Raw genomic sequence first — 17,668 nt, forward strand, 5'->3', positions numbered from 1 at the left:
TGTGACCTTTTTTATAAAATACAATATTGTATCTTGCACTCATCCATCTACCTCGAGTAAAAGCTAAATACCTAAAGCAGACATGACAAACTCTAGGCCCCGGGCCATGTCGCCCCTATATCCATTATATCTGACCCATGAGATCATATCTGCATGCTGCACTGTTGTTATGCTTTTTTCCTGAAACTATTCTCCATCTCCGTTTACAAGCTGCTCAAATTCTCTGCGTGTTTTTTTTCTCTCAATATCATACATTAACTTTTTTCTGCTATGAAGATAAACAAAAGCACACACAGGAGTGATTTCAATGATGCATACAATTTACTTCATTTTTTTTAAATACATCTTTCTTTCTTTTTTACTTCTACCCCTCTCTCTTTCCAACTTAACTTCTATTTCACATGCATTCACATACATTTTAAGCCCATTATTTAGCATTTATCCTTCATGAGCTTTGCTCTATAAAAATCGATTTCATAGAATGTAATCACAAATAAAGCAAATATACACAAGATGGCGTTAAAACAGTTTTTATTTCAACAAATATAATATTGTTGTATAATGTTTTCAAATATCTTCTATATACAGTATGTGCTTCACTTTTTTTGTAAAAAAAAAAAAAAAAACTCTGTATTTATTTTTTCTAAGTTGTTACTTCTTTGATGACACTTTCTTTTAGGTAAGTTAAATATGTTACCAATGGTTTAAATTAGTGTGAAGAGCAAAAATCAGGGTCAAACAATAGTGTAAAGAATGTGATTTTAAAATGCAAAATGTATTTAATTTTATTTTATTTTGTATTTAATTGGCCATTTTAAGAGCTGATGCTGTCAGCAAGGATCAGGAAAATGCAGATATATATGCTGTATTAAGGATGAAACCTGCACAACTAAGAATTCTTTGCCTGGTGCTGATGAAAAGAACAGCATGAATCTGCAGTCTTTTCTGAACAGATATTAGGGTTCCTGATACCTGATACCCACTGGATGGTTGCTGGATGAGCTGGTAAACACCTAAAAGGAACAGAGTTCATTCCTCAGATTATGTAAAATTGGTTGAACATTTCAAGAATGATAGTGCATGTGTCCTCATCAAATAAATCCATCAAATTTATAGCATTTTCATTGCTTCAGTAAACGAATAACTGATTATCTTTTAGACCGTAAAAATGGCTCACAGCAGGACTGTAATTTTATCCAGCTCATAGCAGCTGCACAAACTAGATAGAGAAAATGTAATAAGATATATAACAAGATACAGAGAATATTAATATCAGATTTTAAAAAGTTACATAAGATATCTAAATGTATTACTATATGTTTAATGCTTATTATGTTTAAAATATTATTGTGTCTTTAAATATTCTATATCAAACTCCCACACATTTCAGGGATTTTTTAGAAAGTGATATAATTTGAGGTTGGCATTTTAACTGAATTCACATTTTTTTAATAGAATAAAAAGTGAGTTTATGTATCCATTCATCATATAACAAATTGATTTGGACTGCTCACTTCATAAGACCACAGTTTTTCACAGTAAATATAAAAAAATAGAATTAATATTAAAAATAAATATATATTTTATATATATATATATATATATATATATATATATATATATATATATATATATTTTTTTTTTTTTTTTTTTTTAAACCATAACAGTGGTCTTTCAATAATGCAAAAACACCAATGTTCTGCAACATATATTTCTAGTTTTCTTTTTGATTTTATAGCGCTTTTCACAACAGACATTGTCTCAATAATGATTTTGAGTTCAGCTGAAAACCAATGACAAGCGTAGTTCAACTGAAGCATCAAGAAATTAGGAATTGCATTATGTAGACTTTAGTAGAAATGCTTTTTTCATATGTTAATTCTAAACAATCTACTTGTTGAAGGTGTCATTTGATAAATGATACTGAAACCTGCCAACCATGATGCTTATGTGTCCAGTTCCAGGCAATGTTTCCTGTTCCGACTTTTCAGAATGACCCTGGTTGTGTTTTTATTTTTTTTAAACAATGGATGATGGATAAAAACAACTGGATAAAAACAACAGATAAAAATGATCAGAAAATGTATTTGGCTAACATCAAGTCGTGCATCAGAATTGAAATTCTAATAAAAATTCTAACTAATACTTGGTTAATGAGCTTTCCTTTTGATGACTGCATTAAAATAGTTTTGTATCTAGTAACATGATATTTCAACTTAAACCATCTGTACTCTTTTATAAAAAAATGGACCAAGCCCAAAATGGCAAATATCAAGCTTTTAATGGATTAACACATATCATGGAGCAAAGAATGCTCCAAAATGATCTTCTGTGATGTTTTAGTTCTCATAAAATATTATTCATTAATATGATGCAGCCCATCAAGGGCCTGAGAACAAGTTTATAAATGGAAAGGCTTTTTTTTTTCTTTTTGGCCAGGAGTGTAGATGTTTTTGTCTGAAGTTACATACACAAGAGCTACAGTATATATTTTGTTGGCTAATTTCCTGACTATTAAAAAGTTAAAAACATGGAAACATCCAGACAAATATGTACTAAAAATTACTGAAAAATAAAATTAGTTACAAATTTAAAATGTATTATTAATTAAGTATTAACTGATATAATTAGTTACATTAATGTTCAAAGTGTTATAGAGGAGGTTTTCATTTAAATATGCTGTTTTGCCAGATATCTTTGTCGTTATAATGGTAACTAACTCGACTTGCTCTTTCTCAACTCACATCTCATGAATTGTCATATCTACAATATGTATAAATTAGATAAAATTATGAATTAAAAGTAAAGAAATATCCAAAAAAAACTAAATTAGGTTAGTTAATGCAATTCATCCTTTTTCAAATTAAATCTAGTTCATGCCAACAAAGCAGGAAAATGTATGTATTTAAACATGTTTAAACATATTAAGGCAGGGCAAGGATTTCTCCTCAAGTTCACCATTGTAGTCTATTTGCTTAATAAAATAAATAAAATTGTGTAGCAGAAGAAGGACAGTGTAAATGATGAACAATTTTTTGTTGTACTTATTACTTTAAATAGATACATTAAAATGTAAGGAGAACAACTTGTTTTACTATTAATATTTCGAATTTAATTATGCAGTAAAGTGCACACTTTCAATGAAAATCATGAAAAAAAAGAAATATCCCAAAATTATTTAAATTAAATAAATGAAGTGTAATTTTAAAGTATTTCTATCCAACTTCAGATAAAGCAAAAACATGTATTTAATGTCAACCTGAATTAATTGGTTCTTTCATCTTAAAAAATATACATAAATAACAAGCAGAAATGAAATGAGCAAATTCACCAACAACATATTTTAGTATTGTATCCATAAAGAACTAAATTGACTACATAATAAAAACCTAAGTGACATTCTGTAATACATTTCTTATAGCAATAACAAAACATACAAGGTTTAGAAAATTTTCAGTAGTTTTTTTTTACAAAATCTAAAATTTGTAAGAACAAAAACTCACAGTTGAAATCCAACAATAAACAGTACACTGCATGTTGCTTTATTTAATAGATTTTTTTTAAAAGAATTAAATTATATTAGAGTAATCCTAGTCCTAAAATTATATGACCGAATGCTAAGTAAAAAAGATTTATGTACTAACCTACTTCTCTTTCTACATCTCCCAGTTTACTATATTCCCCAGCTTTTAAAGATGTATCACAAAACACTATTCAATGCATAGAAAATGCAAACAAACAAAAAAAATATATACAAAAAATAAAAGTTCTTAGATGTAATTTTCATGCAGCCATTCATGCATCCATTATATTTCTTTACCTTTCCTCTTTCCACTTATTGTATTTAAAGACTGGCCCATTTCATGTAAACCATGTTTTTTTTTTACCATGTTTTCTGAATTTGGGGCATCTTTAAATGGTTCAGTTATATACATATGTACTGTATCTAAATTCATCTGTTCAGTTTTTTATACTTATTTTATTACACTAGTATGTCATAATCTTTAAGGAAAGAAAAAAGGCAATCCAAAGCTGATGTAATTTTTCTTACAGAAGCAAATGTCGTCATCTTGTCTGATGCGAACCACACAACCTCTATGGTATGACGTCACACAAATTAAGTCACGTCAGTTCTATAAAGCAATTCTTCCAGATTTAAGTGACAAAAGCTCCGACTCAGTTTAACCCGCCAGACAGAAATGCTGCTAAGTTTAACTGTCCCAAAAAAAAGCTTGGTAGGATTATGCGGCTGTAGGTAGGACAATATGTGGGACATTTTTGTCCAGTCTGATCACTTAATCATCATCATTACTGCAGCCATATAGGAGATAAAGGAAGTACCTGAATCACTTGTGAACGAGGTCTGTGCTTCGGAAAATGCGCTTATTCCGTGATTCCTTTCACTAATAGAAGTAGCGATAGTAGCAGTGGTAATAATAGTTAATAGTAGTGATAATAACATGAGTATTGTGAGAAATGAATGAGACTGTTTATAAGCACCTCTTCTTCCGGGAGGCCACGTAATAAGTTACGAGTTTATTCATCAGGTCACAATCAAACAATTGTAGCTCTATTTATATCTATTATTATATAACCACACATTATGCGACCGCACAAAGCCTACATTTATTTTATTTTTTTTATGCTTCTTTTTTTAAGTTTGACTGCGAAAAAAAGGGTCGGCGTCAGTCTGATTTAACCCTTCCCATCCCCCACTATGTGCAGTTCCCTAAGACAGTAACGAGGGGGCGCTCACCCTAAATAATGAACTATTTCATATTACAATAAATGATGTGAAAAATCCACAAAAGTTTACAAGACCCTCGACATCATCGGAAATATCACAAACCGTTATTGAATAAAAATGTATTAATACATCCTCTGTACTATGATTTGTGCTACTTATTGTACTGGGAATATACAATGAATAAAGTAATTTGTTAAGTAATAACAAATTAAGTTGAGTAATGTAAGAGTTCTTTACCTTACTGAAGCGCTTCTACATGAAACTGTCTGATAAGAAAGTATTATAGGGTTCAATGGCTTTTTTTCCCCATGCTGAAGTTCTGGCAATTTTAAGCTCAGCCAACATTTATTTTTGTATTTTATGCATGTTCTTTTAATGCAATGTTGGAAATTTTGTAAAACGAAATATGCCCTCGTTTTGTAGACGACTAACCTGAAGCCTATTGGTTTATAAATAATGTTTTTTTTTTTAAACCAGAAACAAGCTGTCTCTATATATTATTAATGTAGTCGATTTGACTGCAGTGCATCAATAAATCCTATTCACACTATGATTAACTGGCTAGGGGAATATTACAAGGGTAATATATTTAATAGATATATAAACTTTATTTAAAAAAACGCCACGGACATTTAAACACTCATTTATCGGTGGCAAAATGTGTTTCATGTTAGTGAAAGAAGAGAGAGAGAGAGAGAGAGAGAGAGAGAGAGAGAGAGAGAGAGAGAAACATGTATGCTATGCAGAGCTTTCCAACCCCCACCGTGTGTTTTAGCGTCCGCATCGGTGAATCAGTGGGTAACACACACACACACACACACACACACACACACACACACACACACACACACACACAAAGTCAATGCGTTTCCGATAACAAAGGAAACCGTGCTTTAACCTTAAAAAAGTAAGGAGTCGCCTTGTTAAGAAACATTTACCTTCAGTCAGTAAAACCGCAGTGTAGTAATTGTTGTTGGACATATAGTTATTACTCTAATTATGGTATTTGTCTGTACCCAATTTAGGCTTTTTTTTTCGTCTGAAACTGTGGAATGCTTTATTTTACAGACCGGATCTGTAATTTAATTGTGCAGACAGACAATCAACACGTAAACCTTTTCCCTGAGCAGAGAAATCTTTCTAATGATCCCATTTTGATCATAGATAGATAGATAGATAGATAGATAGATAGATAGATAGATAGATAGATAGATAGATAGATAGATAGATAGATAGATAGATAGATACCCATCTATACAAATATAAAATCACTTTTTAACACATCAAATCAAACAATCTGTCAAAAACATTATATTTTACTTAATTCACTTTAACATATAAACTTTCAGTGAATTAATGTGTAATAAAAAAAACACAAGTTATAATTCACTCATATAAAAACAGAATTATATTTTACGACAGATTAAACATTTAGTCGGTCTCATGTTACAGTTAGTAGACTGCATGTTTGTTAAATTGATGTTGGTGTAGTTGTTAATGTGAGAAACATGTTGCTGATCTGAGACTATTCCAGCCTGGGATTTGTAAAATAAGCTCTGTTCCTGTTATCTGCTGGAAGTTCCTACTGTCAACATGCATAGGTTTGTTACCTTTAACTCGATCTCAGTTAACTATAATCTGTATTAATAACACATTTGCAGAAACACATACAACAGTAAGAAATATTATTATACTTACCCTAATACCTGCGAGAATGTATATTTATACATGCAATATAATACACTTTTTTAATTAAGCAAGTTTGCAGTAAAATAACGGTTCTGATACAATAGTTAAATTAATATAGATATTAAAGATCATACAAATCTAAATGATAATCCTTACTTTTTAGTGCTCTTTAAATAACCCTACAGGATATTTTAATAACGCTAACAATCACCTAGTTGTGAGATCGACTTCGGTCCAAGAATACCGTTTCACGTGGAGTGAAAACGCAGGGGGAAAAAAATTAATGTTTTCTTCACTGAGGATTCTCCGGGAATGTGTGCACTCAACGACGATTGGCTGCCGGCTCTCACTAGGCCCCGCCCCAAACCTGAATTCGAAGACAATCACTCGGCTGTCATTGGTGGCCAGGAGCATGTGACCAAAGGTGGGCGGGGCTAACGAGAAGGAGCAAGCAAAAAAAAAAAAAAAAAAAAAAGGGGTGCACTAGATGCAAAAGAGAAAAGCGTCTGTGTGCGTGTTTGCGTGTGTGTATATAAATGTGAGCGCGCGCGCGTGCGTGAGCGTATTGGAGTGCGCGCTAGATCATGCAGGCTACATTATGGTTTGTGTAAAGCATTGTGTTTCATTTATGACGAGGACCAAATATTTTCCACAGAAGGATTTACACTCTCCGAAGTTTGGAGCAAGGGAGCCAAAGGAAACATGGCCGAAGGTATCCTATGGTTGTAGCAGCGTAGCTTTTGCTGCACAGCGCGTGTCCGCGCCACTGCTCTCTCTCTCTCTCTCTCTCTCTCTCTCCTGCATCTATCCCTCTCTCTTGTGTTGTGGCTAGTTCACTAGAGTGATGCCTTGCATCCTGTGATTATTCCCTGGGGATACAAGCACGCAAACTATGATCGTGGGCAACATTTTAGATCGGCATTTAGGAAGAGAAGTACACCTGTTTTGTCGATGTACACTACAGTAGTAAAGCCCTGGTGTTGTAATGTTGTTGACTCCATATACACCGATCCTAAAGAGTACCAAAATACACGCACTGAAATTATTAGGCAAAGATCACAAAATCACAAAGAAAGCACAGTTCTGTAATCTCAATCCATCCTGAGAGAGAGAGAAAGAGAGAGAGAGAGAGAGAGAGAGAGAGATCTTAGGCTCCCTGGTGATGTAGCCCAGGCTAACCATGTGTCTTGTTTACCCTGTCAGGAGGAGTGGGGAATGGTGGAGGGAGTCTTCGCCCCGAGTCGCAGGAAGGTACTGGATCCTCGCCCATGCACGGCACAGGCCACTGTAAGTGGTTTAATGTACGAATGGGCTTCGGATTCATATCGATGACAAATCGCGGAGGAACTCCTCTTGATCCTCCATTGGACGTATTTGTTCACCAAGTAAGTCCACCTTCGTCCGAAAAGAAATCAAAAACACGAACTTGATGGAGTCGATATTGCTCGTAAAGTCTGTGCTCCAGGCCTAGGCCAGTTTCAATCCTCACCATCGAAGGCCCTCTTTCACAGAAAGCCACATTTCCACTCACGCTGCTTCACATCTCTATGCCCTGCGTTTTGCCAACGAAAGATTACTCCTGGGGTCACAGGATCAGGCTCCTGTTAGCGTAGGCCTCATTGTTTACACTTCAGAATCATGTTTATTTGGGTGCTTACAAGTCCATTTAATTCTTTTCCACACAACTATTGTAAACGTTTGACTACCAAACACCACGCTGGTTTAAAACTGGACACACCATGCTTTCACAACATACAGCCTTCTTTCTGCGTTTTGTATTTAACCTTCACCATTCATATTTCACACTTTATTTTATTGGCATAGCTGAGACATATACTCTGATCTTATTGTAATTGTTTCCAGGATTAAAAATAGCCAGGTTTATGGATTGTACATTGGACATGGCTTTTCACCACGTCATTCATAATCATAACAGTATTACTCATCCTGGTTTATATATAAAGACAATTTATTCCTGATTAAAACTGCATATGGATACAAATGTTTTGTTATTTTGTCATATTTATTTGCACTGATTCTATGAAAAGGGGTTTCAAAACCGTATAACATAATATCATTTCTATATTACGTCAATGCCCAACACTTGATCATGATTATGCATTTTGTCATACAGACAGGGGATAAATTTTCTACATTTTAGAGATGATACGTCTCTAAAAACCCGCCTTTGCTAATATATTCATGTATTACAATATAAAAAAAAAAAAAAGAGTTGCATTTCAGTTTGGATAGTATGTCTTTTGTTTTCCAAGTGTATAGATATGTAAAAAAATAATAATAAAATCCTACCTCTTAAAGCTATCGTAAAGACTACAGTATAATAACGCAATAAGCCTGTAAAGATTGCACAATACTGTTTACACAACACACTATACATCGTTAAAGATAATGCTTTAATGGATAACGCCATAGTATATCTTATATTAAATAAACTCTGCAGGTGATACTGTGAGCATAAAGATGTGCATAAAAAGTTCTTGCTATTCTAACCAAAATCTGTAACGTTTTTTGTTATAGTGGTAGAGCATACATTCAATCAATTATATTCTAACTATAAAAACAATTATAATGCATTTTATTTATAGGTGCCTAACATGACACACCCTTACATTAAAAAAAAAAAAAACATTTTAAAACAACCAAAAAAAGACGTACAAATACAATGTTAATAATATGCCCTTTTAGAAAGTTGTGTTTTCAAACGAGATTTAAAAAAAAAGACAGAGTTGCTGTTGTGGATATCAAGAGGAAGTCAATTCCACAGGTACAGGGCCGTTTAACTAAAAGCTTGAGATCCCATAGTTGCCAAACGCATACGAGGAAGATCTATGGACGATAAGGACATTGATCTAAAGCATTAACAGGTTTTTATGATGCTAATATTGCATAATGAGGATATGTTGTTATCATCATTTGCATATTATTGCTATACTACCATAGTAATTGTTTTAGGATTATGTTATGCGAGCGTAATACATCAGACAGTGAATGCTATACTGCTCTAATTAATATGTATATTATTGGATTGTCAAATTTGGTGAAAGACCTATTAGCATTAAGATTGTTGGGGGGCGGGAGGGACAATCAAATATTAAAAAATAAACATCTCTTGCTTTTAGTTTGGTGAATATACTAAGCACAAGGTTTTTCTCTGATCATCTTAATAGGGGCAGCATTTGACTCCTGAATCTCTTTGCACGTGTCTTTTTTTTTTTTTTTTTTCTTGGCATATTCCTCCATCTTTATCCTGATCTTATATCATGTCTCGTGTGCGAGAATGAGTAATATATTTATTTTGTTGTTGTCACTTTTGCAGTCATACTGTTGCGAGTGTGTTGTGTGTTCAGTAGCTTATTTGATCTCTGTACCGTGTTTGGAGTTACACCTGCATTTAAGATGGCGGACATTTTAATTGTTGAAATGTTGAAACAGTATCCGTTCTGTAACGTCTTTAACCAGGGAAAAAAATGTCCAGGCAGCACTGAAATGTCTGCTTATTGTGCTCAGTCTTGGTATATGAGTGTGGGGGAAGGGTTTCTTTACATGTGTTTTTCTCTGAGGTGAAACTATGAGGGGAGAAACCCAGTGTTAAAAAATGATTTTCAGCTTGCTTTTTAGATTTAACTTTCAAGTTCTATAAGGGATTCAGCTGGTTGACGGTAGACATTTCTCACATGCTTGTGTTCTACAGAGATGGTTAGATTTTGTAAGTGTGTTGAGAAGACTGTGTGGGCCCCTGGTAAGATTAAACAACAGCCCATTTTACCATTTGGCATGTAGGCCCCACCCTTCTCAGCTAATACCAGGCTTTGTTTCTCTTACTCGTGGACTTTTTTCTCTCTGTTCCTTCCAAAAAAAAGAAGAAGAAAGGATGAAAAAAGGTAGCTTCTGTTCACGTGACTTCCTCTTGTGAGTCGTCCATACATGCTTGATCTCTACTGGGAGGGGCAGAAATGCCTCTGAGTGAGTGGCCTCTCATGGTTGCCAGAAACAGTTTGTAATCTTATGTTGTCATTATTTTTCTCTGCTCCAGAAACACTGCTGTGGAATGCCACTGATAATTAATGTGAAACGATAACAATCTGGGTGTTTTTGCCTTTTAAAGCCATATTTCTTTTTATTTATGTATTTCTTTTGTACTTCCTGGGGCTCTTTTCTCTTTTCTCTTTTAGTCTTATTGATAACACACTGTGGCATTTCACCAGTTCAGTTGTTTAGTTAAATAGGCAATGTAGTTATATGCTTCAAAAGGTTTTAGTGCTCATCGATGCAGGTCTTGCATATAGCTATTGCCTTGTTTTTTTTCTTCGCTTAACCATATTTTAACTCAAACAGCCAAGATGGCTGCAAGCAAACATGCATTTATAGATTATGATCTGTTATGGATGTTCTTCATAATGCATCATTTGAACTTCTTAACATTTTGAAGATTGGAAGTTTTAAAATTCTTTCTGTTCATCAATGATTTTTCTTTGTGTTGAATAAATTAAAAGCATACAAACGATAACTGAAATGATACAAATAAGTTTTTCGTTACAATTGTATTTTTCTACAAATAACAATTTCCTTAAAAAAATAGTTTTTTTTCCAAAGTATGTTTTATTGATAGTGACTAGAATTAAAAAGAAAATAAAGAATTGTTCCTTGTTTTTGTAAATGAAAATTCTCTCATGATGAATTGCAATTAATTTATAGATATGTTAATAATAGGTAATAATTTTAAATAAATGTATATATTAAGTCATTAAATAATTTTAATCTTTCTGCAAAGGATATTTAAAGAATACATTTAGGTTTCATTACTTTACTAATTTAATAATTGTATTGAAGTTGAAATGATGATGCTATAGGTGTGTATAATTGTGATTAATTTTCTTGATTATAATTTGAATAAATCATACTGAACAACTTACTTTAAACATACCAGATAAAACAATGTTAAACATTAGATTTTTAAATGCTTTTTAAATTGATTTGAAATAATTAAAACAATTTGTTCTAAAACAAAAGCTAATATGTTGATTAAGTTAAAGATGATTATTTTAGAGATTTATTATTTTGTAATACTTATTAATGAAGTGCAATTCAGTAATGTATTATTTATACAATAAGATTATCTCACTGCCATGCCATTGATTGCCTTATCATAATCATTATTTTATCAAGCAATACTATTTAATCTGCATTAATTTAAAGATTACATTTTTTAGAAATTCACAAAACCGATTTGTAAGTCAAGAACAACAATTCAATTCAAAATCATCTTAGTTAAAATGTATTTCTCTTTGTCTTAATAAATGTATTAAAGTAATTTGAATTAAATGAATTGTGTAAAAATTTCTTCAGTTTTATTAACCCTCTCTGAGAATGTTGTACTGTGGTTTATCATTAACATACAGGTAGTTTTTTTATTTTAAACAATGAATATAGTGTATATAAAATTAATGTTGCGGTCTAGGAATATTTATTAGTTATTCCTTCTTAGTAGTAATTATAAGGACATTTAATATTCAGTCTGGCACACGGGAAATGTTTCTTTTTATTCTTTATGTTTCTTTTATTCTTTGTCATGGCCATATGGCAGAATACTGTGCATGCCTACCTGTTTACTAATGGGATGTTTTTGGGTGCTGTATATGTGAATGTAATTTAGTATTGCTTTTGTTTTTCTTTACTATTTTTATTCCCTTCCACCAACCAAATATTTGATCTATAATCATTTATCAGGGGCTGTGAAATTGTCTGGTTGTCTTCCTGTAATTGTCAACATTGTTCCTTTCTGCTCTCTTAGAGTAAGCTGCACATGGAGGGGTTTCGGAGTCTGAAGGAAGGTGAGGATGTTGAGTTCACGTTCAAGAAGTCCTCCAAAGGCCTGGAGTGTGTGAGGGTGACCGGGCCCGGAGGAGTGCATTGCATCGGCAGTGAGAAAAGACCCAAAGGGAAAAACGTGCAGCAAAAACGAAAGCCAAAGGGAGACCGGTGAGTGAGTGAGTGAATAGCAGTGTTTCAGAGCACTTCCTACAACATACAGTCCACATTGAAGGGAATTATGTAAGGATTTGTTGACATGGATTGGATTGTGAGGACTAATCGGTTTCAGCTAAAATGTTTAATGAGTGGTACAGTCGAGCTCTCATATTTCTTATGTTAAAAAGAAGGCCCTGTCAATACAGTGCTGTATTTCAAGCTGTGGTAGCAGAGATAGTTTGTTCGATTCCATTCTTCTAAAGAGAGGTTGCTCTGTGCTCTGAGTCTGCTTGTTGCCATGGTTTTATCACATTTGTGTGCTTGAACTTCTTTTCCCTGCTAAATTGCTGCTATTTCTGCTTGGGTTTTGGTAAAGCATCACTTTGGGGGGGGGGGGACAAACTGTGTGACATCCTAAGAACTTAACACGTAAGTAAGATTTTGATATTTTGACTTGTAATAGTGATCAATCACCACATAATCCTGCATTATGAAGGCCCCGATATCATTCATTTTTTATTTTATTTTATTTATTTATTTATTTTTTAGAAGTCAGGGAAATATTCTTTAGATGTGTTTAATGCTTTTAAATCAGTCATCATGCTCTGGAACAGTTAGCTTTTTTCGTAATTGTAATCTCTCAATTAATTCAAGATTACTGACTGTGCTGTGTCACATGGTATTATTCATTTTTAAATAATACCCCTTACATAACGTGGCACATTCTGTGAGGTAATTCCTTATAACATATTTCCATGGCAGTGTGGTGATTGAAGAGACAGAATCTTTATCATCTGTACTTAATGTTGTATCACCCACATATCTAAACATACAATCAAGTCCATAAATATTTAAGTATTTAAGTGTTAAGCAATTTTTGCCATTTTGCCACTGTATACCATCAAAATAAATTTGAAATGAAACAATCAAGATAATAGTGCATTTTGGACTTTTAGCTTTAAGTGCTTTAATAATAATATAGCATTGATCATGTAGGAATTGCCACCTGCTAATAGTAATTGGACACACAGCTGATAAGCAGGTGAATAGCCAGGTACGGCCTGTTTACTCCTTTTTTTTATGACAGATTAAAGAGATAAAAGTGCTGAGGTTGATTCCAAGTTCATGGGAACTCGCAACATGCGGTCCAAATGGGTTTCAATTCAAGTGAAGGAGGCCAATTTTAGGTTGAAATAATCAAAAAGGAGCAAAGAGGAATGCACTGGCAAGCTCAACAATACCCAAAGGTGTCAAAGATGGAAGACAAGATTAAAAATAAAGCAGGTGATAACAGAAAATAAAGCCTCATTACCACATCTAGCCAAGCAAAGAACACACTGAATAAGGTAAGTGTATCATTGTCAAAGAGACACCTTCATGAATGTAATTACAGGGGTTTACCTAAAACCACTGGTAATGCTCAAGAAAAGAATGGCCAGATTAGATTTAGCTAGAAAACATAAACAAAGTTCTGGAATATGATACCTTGGACAAACTGTCAAGATTAACTACAAGATTATCTTGTACTGCAATTATAGGTAGGAAATCAAAAGCTCAAGATCCAAAAGTATACCAAATCATCTGTCAACCATGAAAGAAGTGTTTTGGCATAAGCATTTTTGGCTGCCAGTGAAACTGGTTCATTGGTGTTTATTGAGTGGCTGATGATAGAAGTAGCAGGATGAATTCTGAAATGTATTGAGCTGTGATTTCTGCTAAACTAATAGGACGGCACTTCAGAGTACAGACGAATTATCACCTGCATCACAAGAAACTTCTAAAATCAAAAAATTAAAAAGTATTGTTTATAAATGTCAGTCACCTCAGACCCAATTTAAGCAAACCTTAACTTATTGAAGACAAAACTGAAGGCAGGAAGTCCCACAAACAGCAACTGATGCTGCAATAGAAGCTTGGCTAAGCATCTCTAGGGAGGAAAATTAGTATTTGTTTATGTCTATACCTTCCAGACTACAAGCATTTATTGAACGCAAAAGATTTGTTTCCAAGTATTAACAAAAACCCTTACATTTGAAATTGTTAATTTGTTCAATTGCTTTTAAGCTTGTGAAAATAGATGGTTTGTGTGAATAAATGACTGCAATTCCAAAATGATACACAATAACTTCATTTAAAATATGTTGTGGTGGTGTACAGAGGCAAAATCCAAATCTCCAATTACTATTGTACTGCACATATCTGTGTATGGATTATATAAAATATGTTGTATATGTTCATTTGGACGTTATTGCAATGTAATTGTCTCATACACTCCATCTTATGCAAGAGCTCACCATTAGGACAGTTATAGGAATAAAAAACTACTGACTAATCTTGATTCTGCTACAACGTTGTTTATAATTATATCTCTCAGTAAATTTAAAAATCGAGCACTGAAGTGATCACCTTCCAAAAGATTTGCCGCATTTAAGTATCTTTACCTTTAAATGAAATAGCAAGTCATGTTTGGCGTGAATACAGTAGCAGAGCTTGAGCTATGTTGGTTTCTGAAATCAAGGACAAAATGCTTGATTCCCCCAGTCTTCCCAGAAGGATTGCTTATTATAACATAAGTTGATCTTTGATATGTTTGTCTGTTAGATCTCAAGAAGAATTGCTTATTATCCCATTAGTTGATCTTGATTAGTTGGTTTGAGCAGGCAAAACACTCAAATGTTCAGGACATGTGGTATTGTACGGATGGTTTGGAAACCTGTGCCTTACATGATATTTATATACAATAAATAGTGTATATATGCAATCAATAGTGAATACTTAACAGGCATAACATTATGACATTATAACACTATGACAGGTGAGTGAATAACAGTGATTATCTCTTCATCATGGCACCTGCTAGTATGTGGGATTTATTAGGCAGCAGGTGAACATTTCTTTACTCAAATTTCATATTGGAAGTAACTAAAATGTGCAAGCGTAAGATTTGAGTTTGACCAGGGCCAAATTGTGATGGTTAAATGACTGGGTCAAAGCATCTCCAAAACTGCCACCATTGTGGGATGGTCCTGATCTGCAGTGGTCAGTGTCTATCAAAAGTGCTCCAAGTAAGGAACAGTGGTGAGCCAGTGACCTGGTCATTGGTGGCCAAGGTTTAATGTTTCACATGGGGAGCAAATGCTGGCCTGTCTGGTCCAAACCAACAGACAAGCACCTGCAGCTCAAATAGCTAAAGTCAGGACTGTTTTGGCAGCAAAAGAGGGACCATCACAATATTGGGCAGGTGGGCATAATGATATACCTGATGGCACACACACATGTACATTAGGGTACATAGGTCAAATTTATTATTAAGCAAAAATATTATCTTGAGAAAGGCATGGTATTACAGTGGGTAGTGATACTGCACTTACCCTCAACAGTTCCCTGTTCAATCATGAGCTCAGGTTGCTCTGCAGAGTTTTGCATGGTTGCTTTTCTACTGTGCAGATTTCTCCTGGGTTCTCTGGTTTTCCACCCGCCTCCAAAAGACCTGCCGGTAGAATTATTTGCTATGCAAAACTGCTGTCCTTTACAGGGTGGATTCCCACATTGTTTGTATCCACCATGCTCCTGTCCAGGTTAAAGAGGTTGCAAAAAATAAATAAAGGGTTTTATCTTGATGCATATTAAACCACAAATTAATTTGCAGTCTTCACTAGGTAGTCTTTAGGAATCAATATGAACTTGACTATCCTATATATCAGTGGTCCCCAACCCCCAGGCCGCAGACCAGCACCAGTCTGTGGGTCAATTGGTACCGGAAAGAATACATAACTTACATTTTTCTGTTTTATTTATTATCTGATTCTGAATGATGTTTTATTTTGGAAAATTACCGGATTCTCTCCACCACAATTGTCTATGACTGATTCTTGATGCATGTCAAGATGCTGGCCTCGGTCACATGTCTTACCTACATCCGCTACCTTCTAAAAGAGGCTGCTCTGGCCGGTAACACATAATACATTACCGCTAAATTGAAACCCCCAAGCTAGCAAAATGAATTCTCGCAAAATTCACATTTATTATAATATTTAGAAAATACAGGACCGCTGCTATATAGAATCCATATTAGGCTTTTCTGATTGCATATGATTGCTGATTCAGATTGTCTCTTCCAGCAGCTGTTATAACTGTGGTGGTCTGGACCATCATGCCAAAGAGTGTGGCCTTCCTCCTCAACCTAAGAAGTGCCACTGCTGCCAGAGTGCCTCCCACATGGTGGCACACTGTCCTCATAAATCGCCCTCGGCCACTCAGGGAAGATGCAGCCTAGAGCCATCCAGCTCGAGCTCTGTCCAAAGCCTGAGCACTCAAAGAGCCTCCTACACAACTCAGGACAGTTCAGCCCTTAGCAAAGCCTCCAGCTCTCCCAAGGAGCCAACACCAAAAGCTGCCTCGTCACAAAGAAAAAAGAGGAAAAAATGATCCCTTCATCAGCGCAATAGTCTTTCAGGCTGCCTGGTTTTATCCAGTTCCTCACCATGAGAATTTTCCACTGGACTCACCCTACCTCAGACCAATGAGCTAAGGCCAGGTTGACATCTCTGGATCTGCTGAAGAGAGGGAATTTGTGCTGCTTTCTTTATTCATCTGTACTGTGAGCGATTCAGAGAGGGCAAATGGTTTTCCAGTGCTTTTAAGAGACTGATACCTCATGCACAATACACATCTAGCCAGAATGCATTTAACTCATTTTATTGCTTAGTTGTTTGTTCTTAACTATGTAATCTAACTTGAATGCAGTATAACACATTTTTAACAGCTGCAGGGATTTTTGACATCTGTAGGCACACTGTACAATTCTGAGCCAAAGAAAACAAGAGATTGGCAGTCTCTTTTATGTATTGTTTTTAAAATGGTTTAAACAAGCTTCCTGTATCAGTCTGCTTACTCCCCCTTTCCATTGCTCTAAAGCCACAACACTCTTTTGCCAGCTGATTAATGAATATGAATGTGATAGCAATCTGATATGTCTACAGAGATTTTTTATTTTTTTGCCTTATTGTTTACATGTTTAAAATCAGGTTTTAAATTGTAACCATTATGTTATTAATCTGTTTTTGTCTAAGTTTAGATAAGAAGCTCAAATAGATGCATTGCCTCTTGATGCTGTTACTGTCGACTCCATGGTTACTATGACAATATCTGTTTGGTGAGAAATAGTCTTGCCGAGACCATTTAAAGCTGCGTGTGCGCGTGTGTGTGTGTGTGAGTGTGAGTGTTATTCAGTGCAGGGTTTTA

The 17,668-nt window shown here is 34.4% G+C and overlaps 1 protein-coding gene across 2 annotated transcripts; it reads left to right on the top strand.

Moving 5' to 3' along the window:
* The first annotated feature begins 6,211 nt into the window (after positions 1–6,211).
* Positions 6,212–17,532, top strand: LOC124385105 (protein lin-28 homolog B-like). Of its 2 annotated transcripts, none has more exons than XM_046848221.1 (4): positions 6,212–7,148; positions 7,640–7,821; positions 12,249–12,436; positions 16,546–17,532. In XM_046848221.1, the coding sequence occupies exons 1-4, from the start codon at positions 7,139–7,141 to the stop codon at positions 16,850–16,852; spliced, it is 687 nt and encodes a 228-aa protein (XP_046704177.1). In that variant the 5' UTR covers positions 6,212–7,138; the 3' UTR covers positions 16,853–17,532. The 2 variants fall into 2 exon arrangements, with proteins under 2 accessions (XP_046704177.1, XP_046704178.1); XM_046848222.1 differs by having other exon boundaries at positions 6,213–7,148; positions 16,549–17,532.
* The last annotated feature ends 136 nt before the right edge of the window (positions 17,533–17,668 follow it).

The sequence above is a fragment of the Silurus meridionalis genome, chromosome 4, assembly GCF_014805685.1.
Source record: "Silurus meridionalis isolate SWU-2019-XX chromosome 4, ASM1480568v1, whole genome shotgun sequence".
In the NCBI taxonomy this organism is placed as follows: domain Eukaryota; kingdom Metazoa; phylum Chordata; class Actinopteri; order Siluriformes; family Siluridae; genus Silurus; species Silurus meridionalis.

What these genes read in the sequence shown, in the direction of transcription:
- LOC124385105 (XM_046848221.1), top strand. An exon ending in TGGACGTATTTGTTCACCAA is followed by an intron (nt 7,822 to 12,248) that starts GTAAGTCCACCT and finishes CTGCTCTCTTAG; the next exon opens with AGTAAGCTGCACATGGAGGG. An exon ending in CGAAAGCCAAAGGGAGACCG is followed by an intron (nt 12,437 to 16,545) that starts GTGAGTGAGTGA and finishes TGTCTCTTCCAG; the next exon opens with CAGCTGTTATAACTGTGGTG.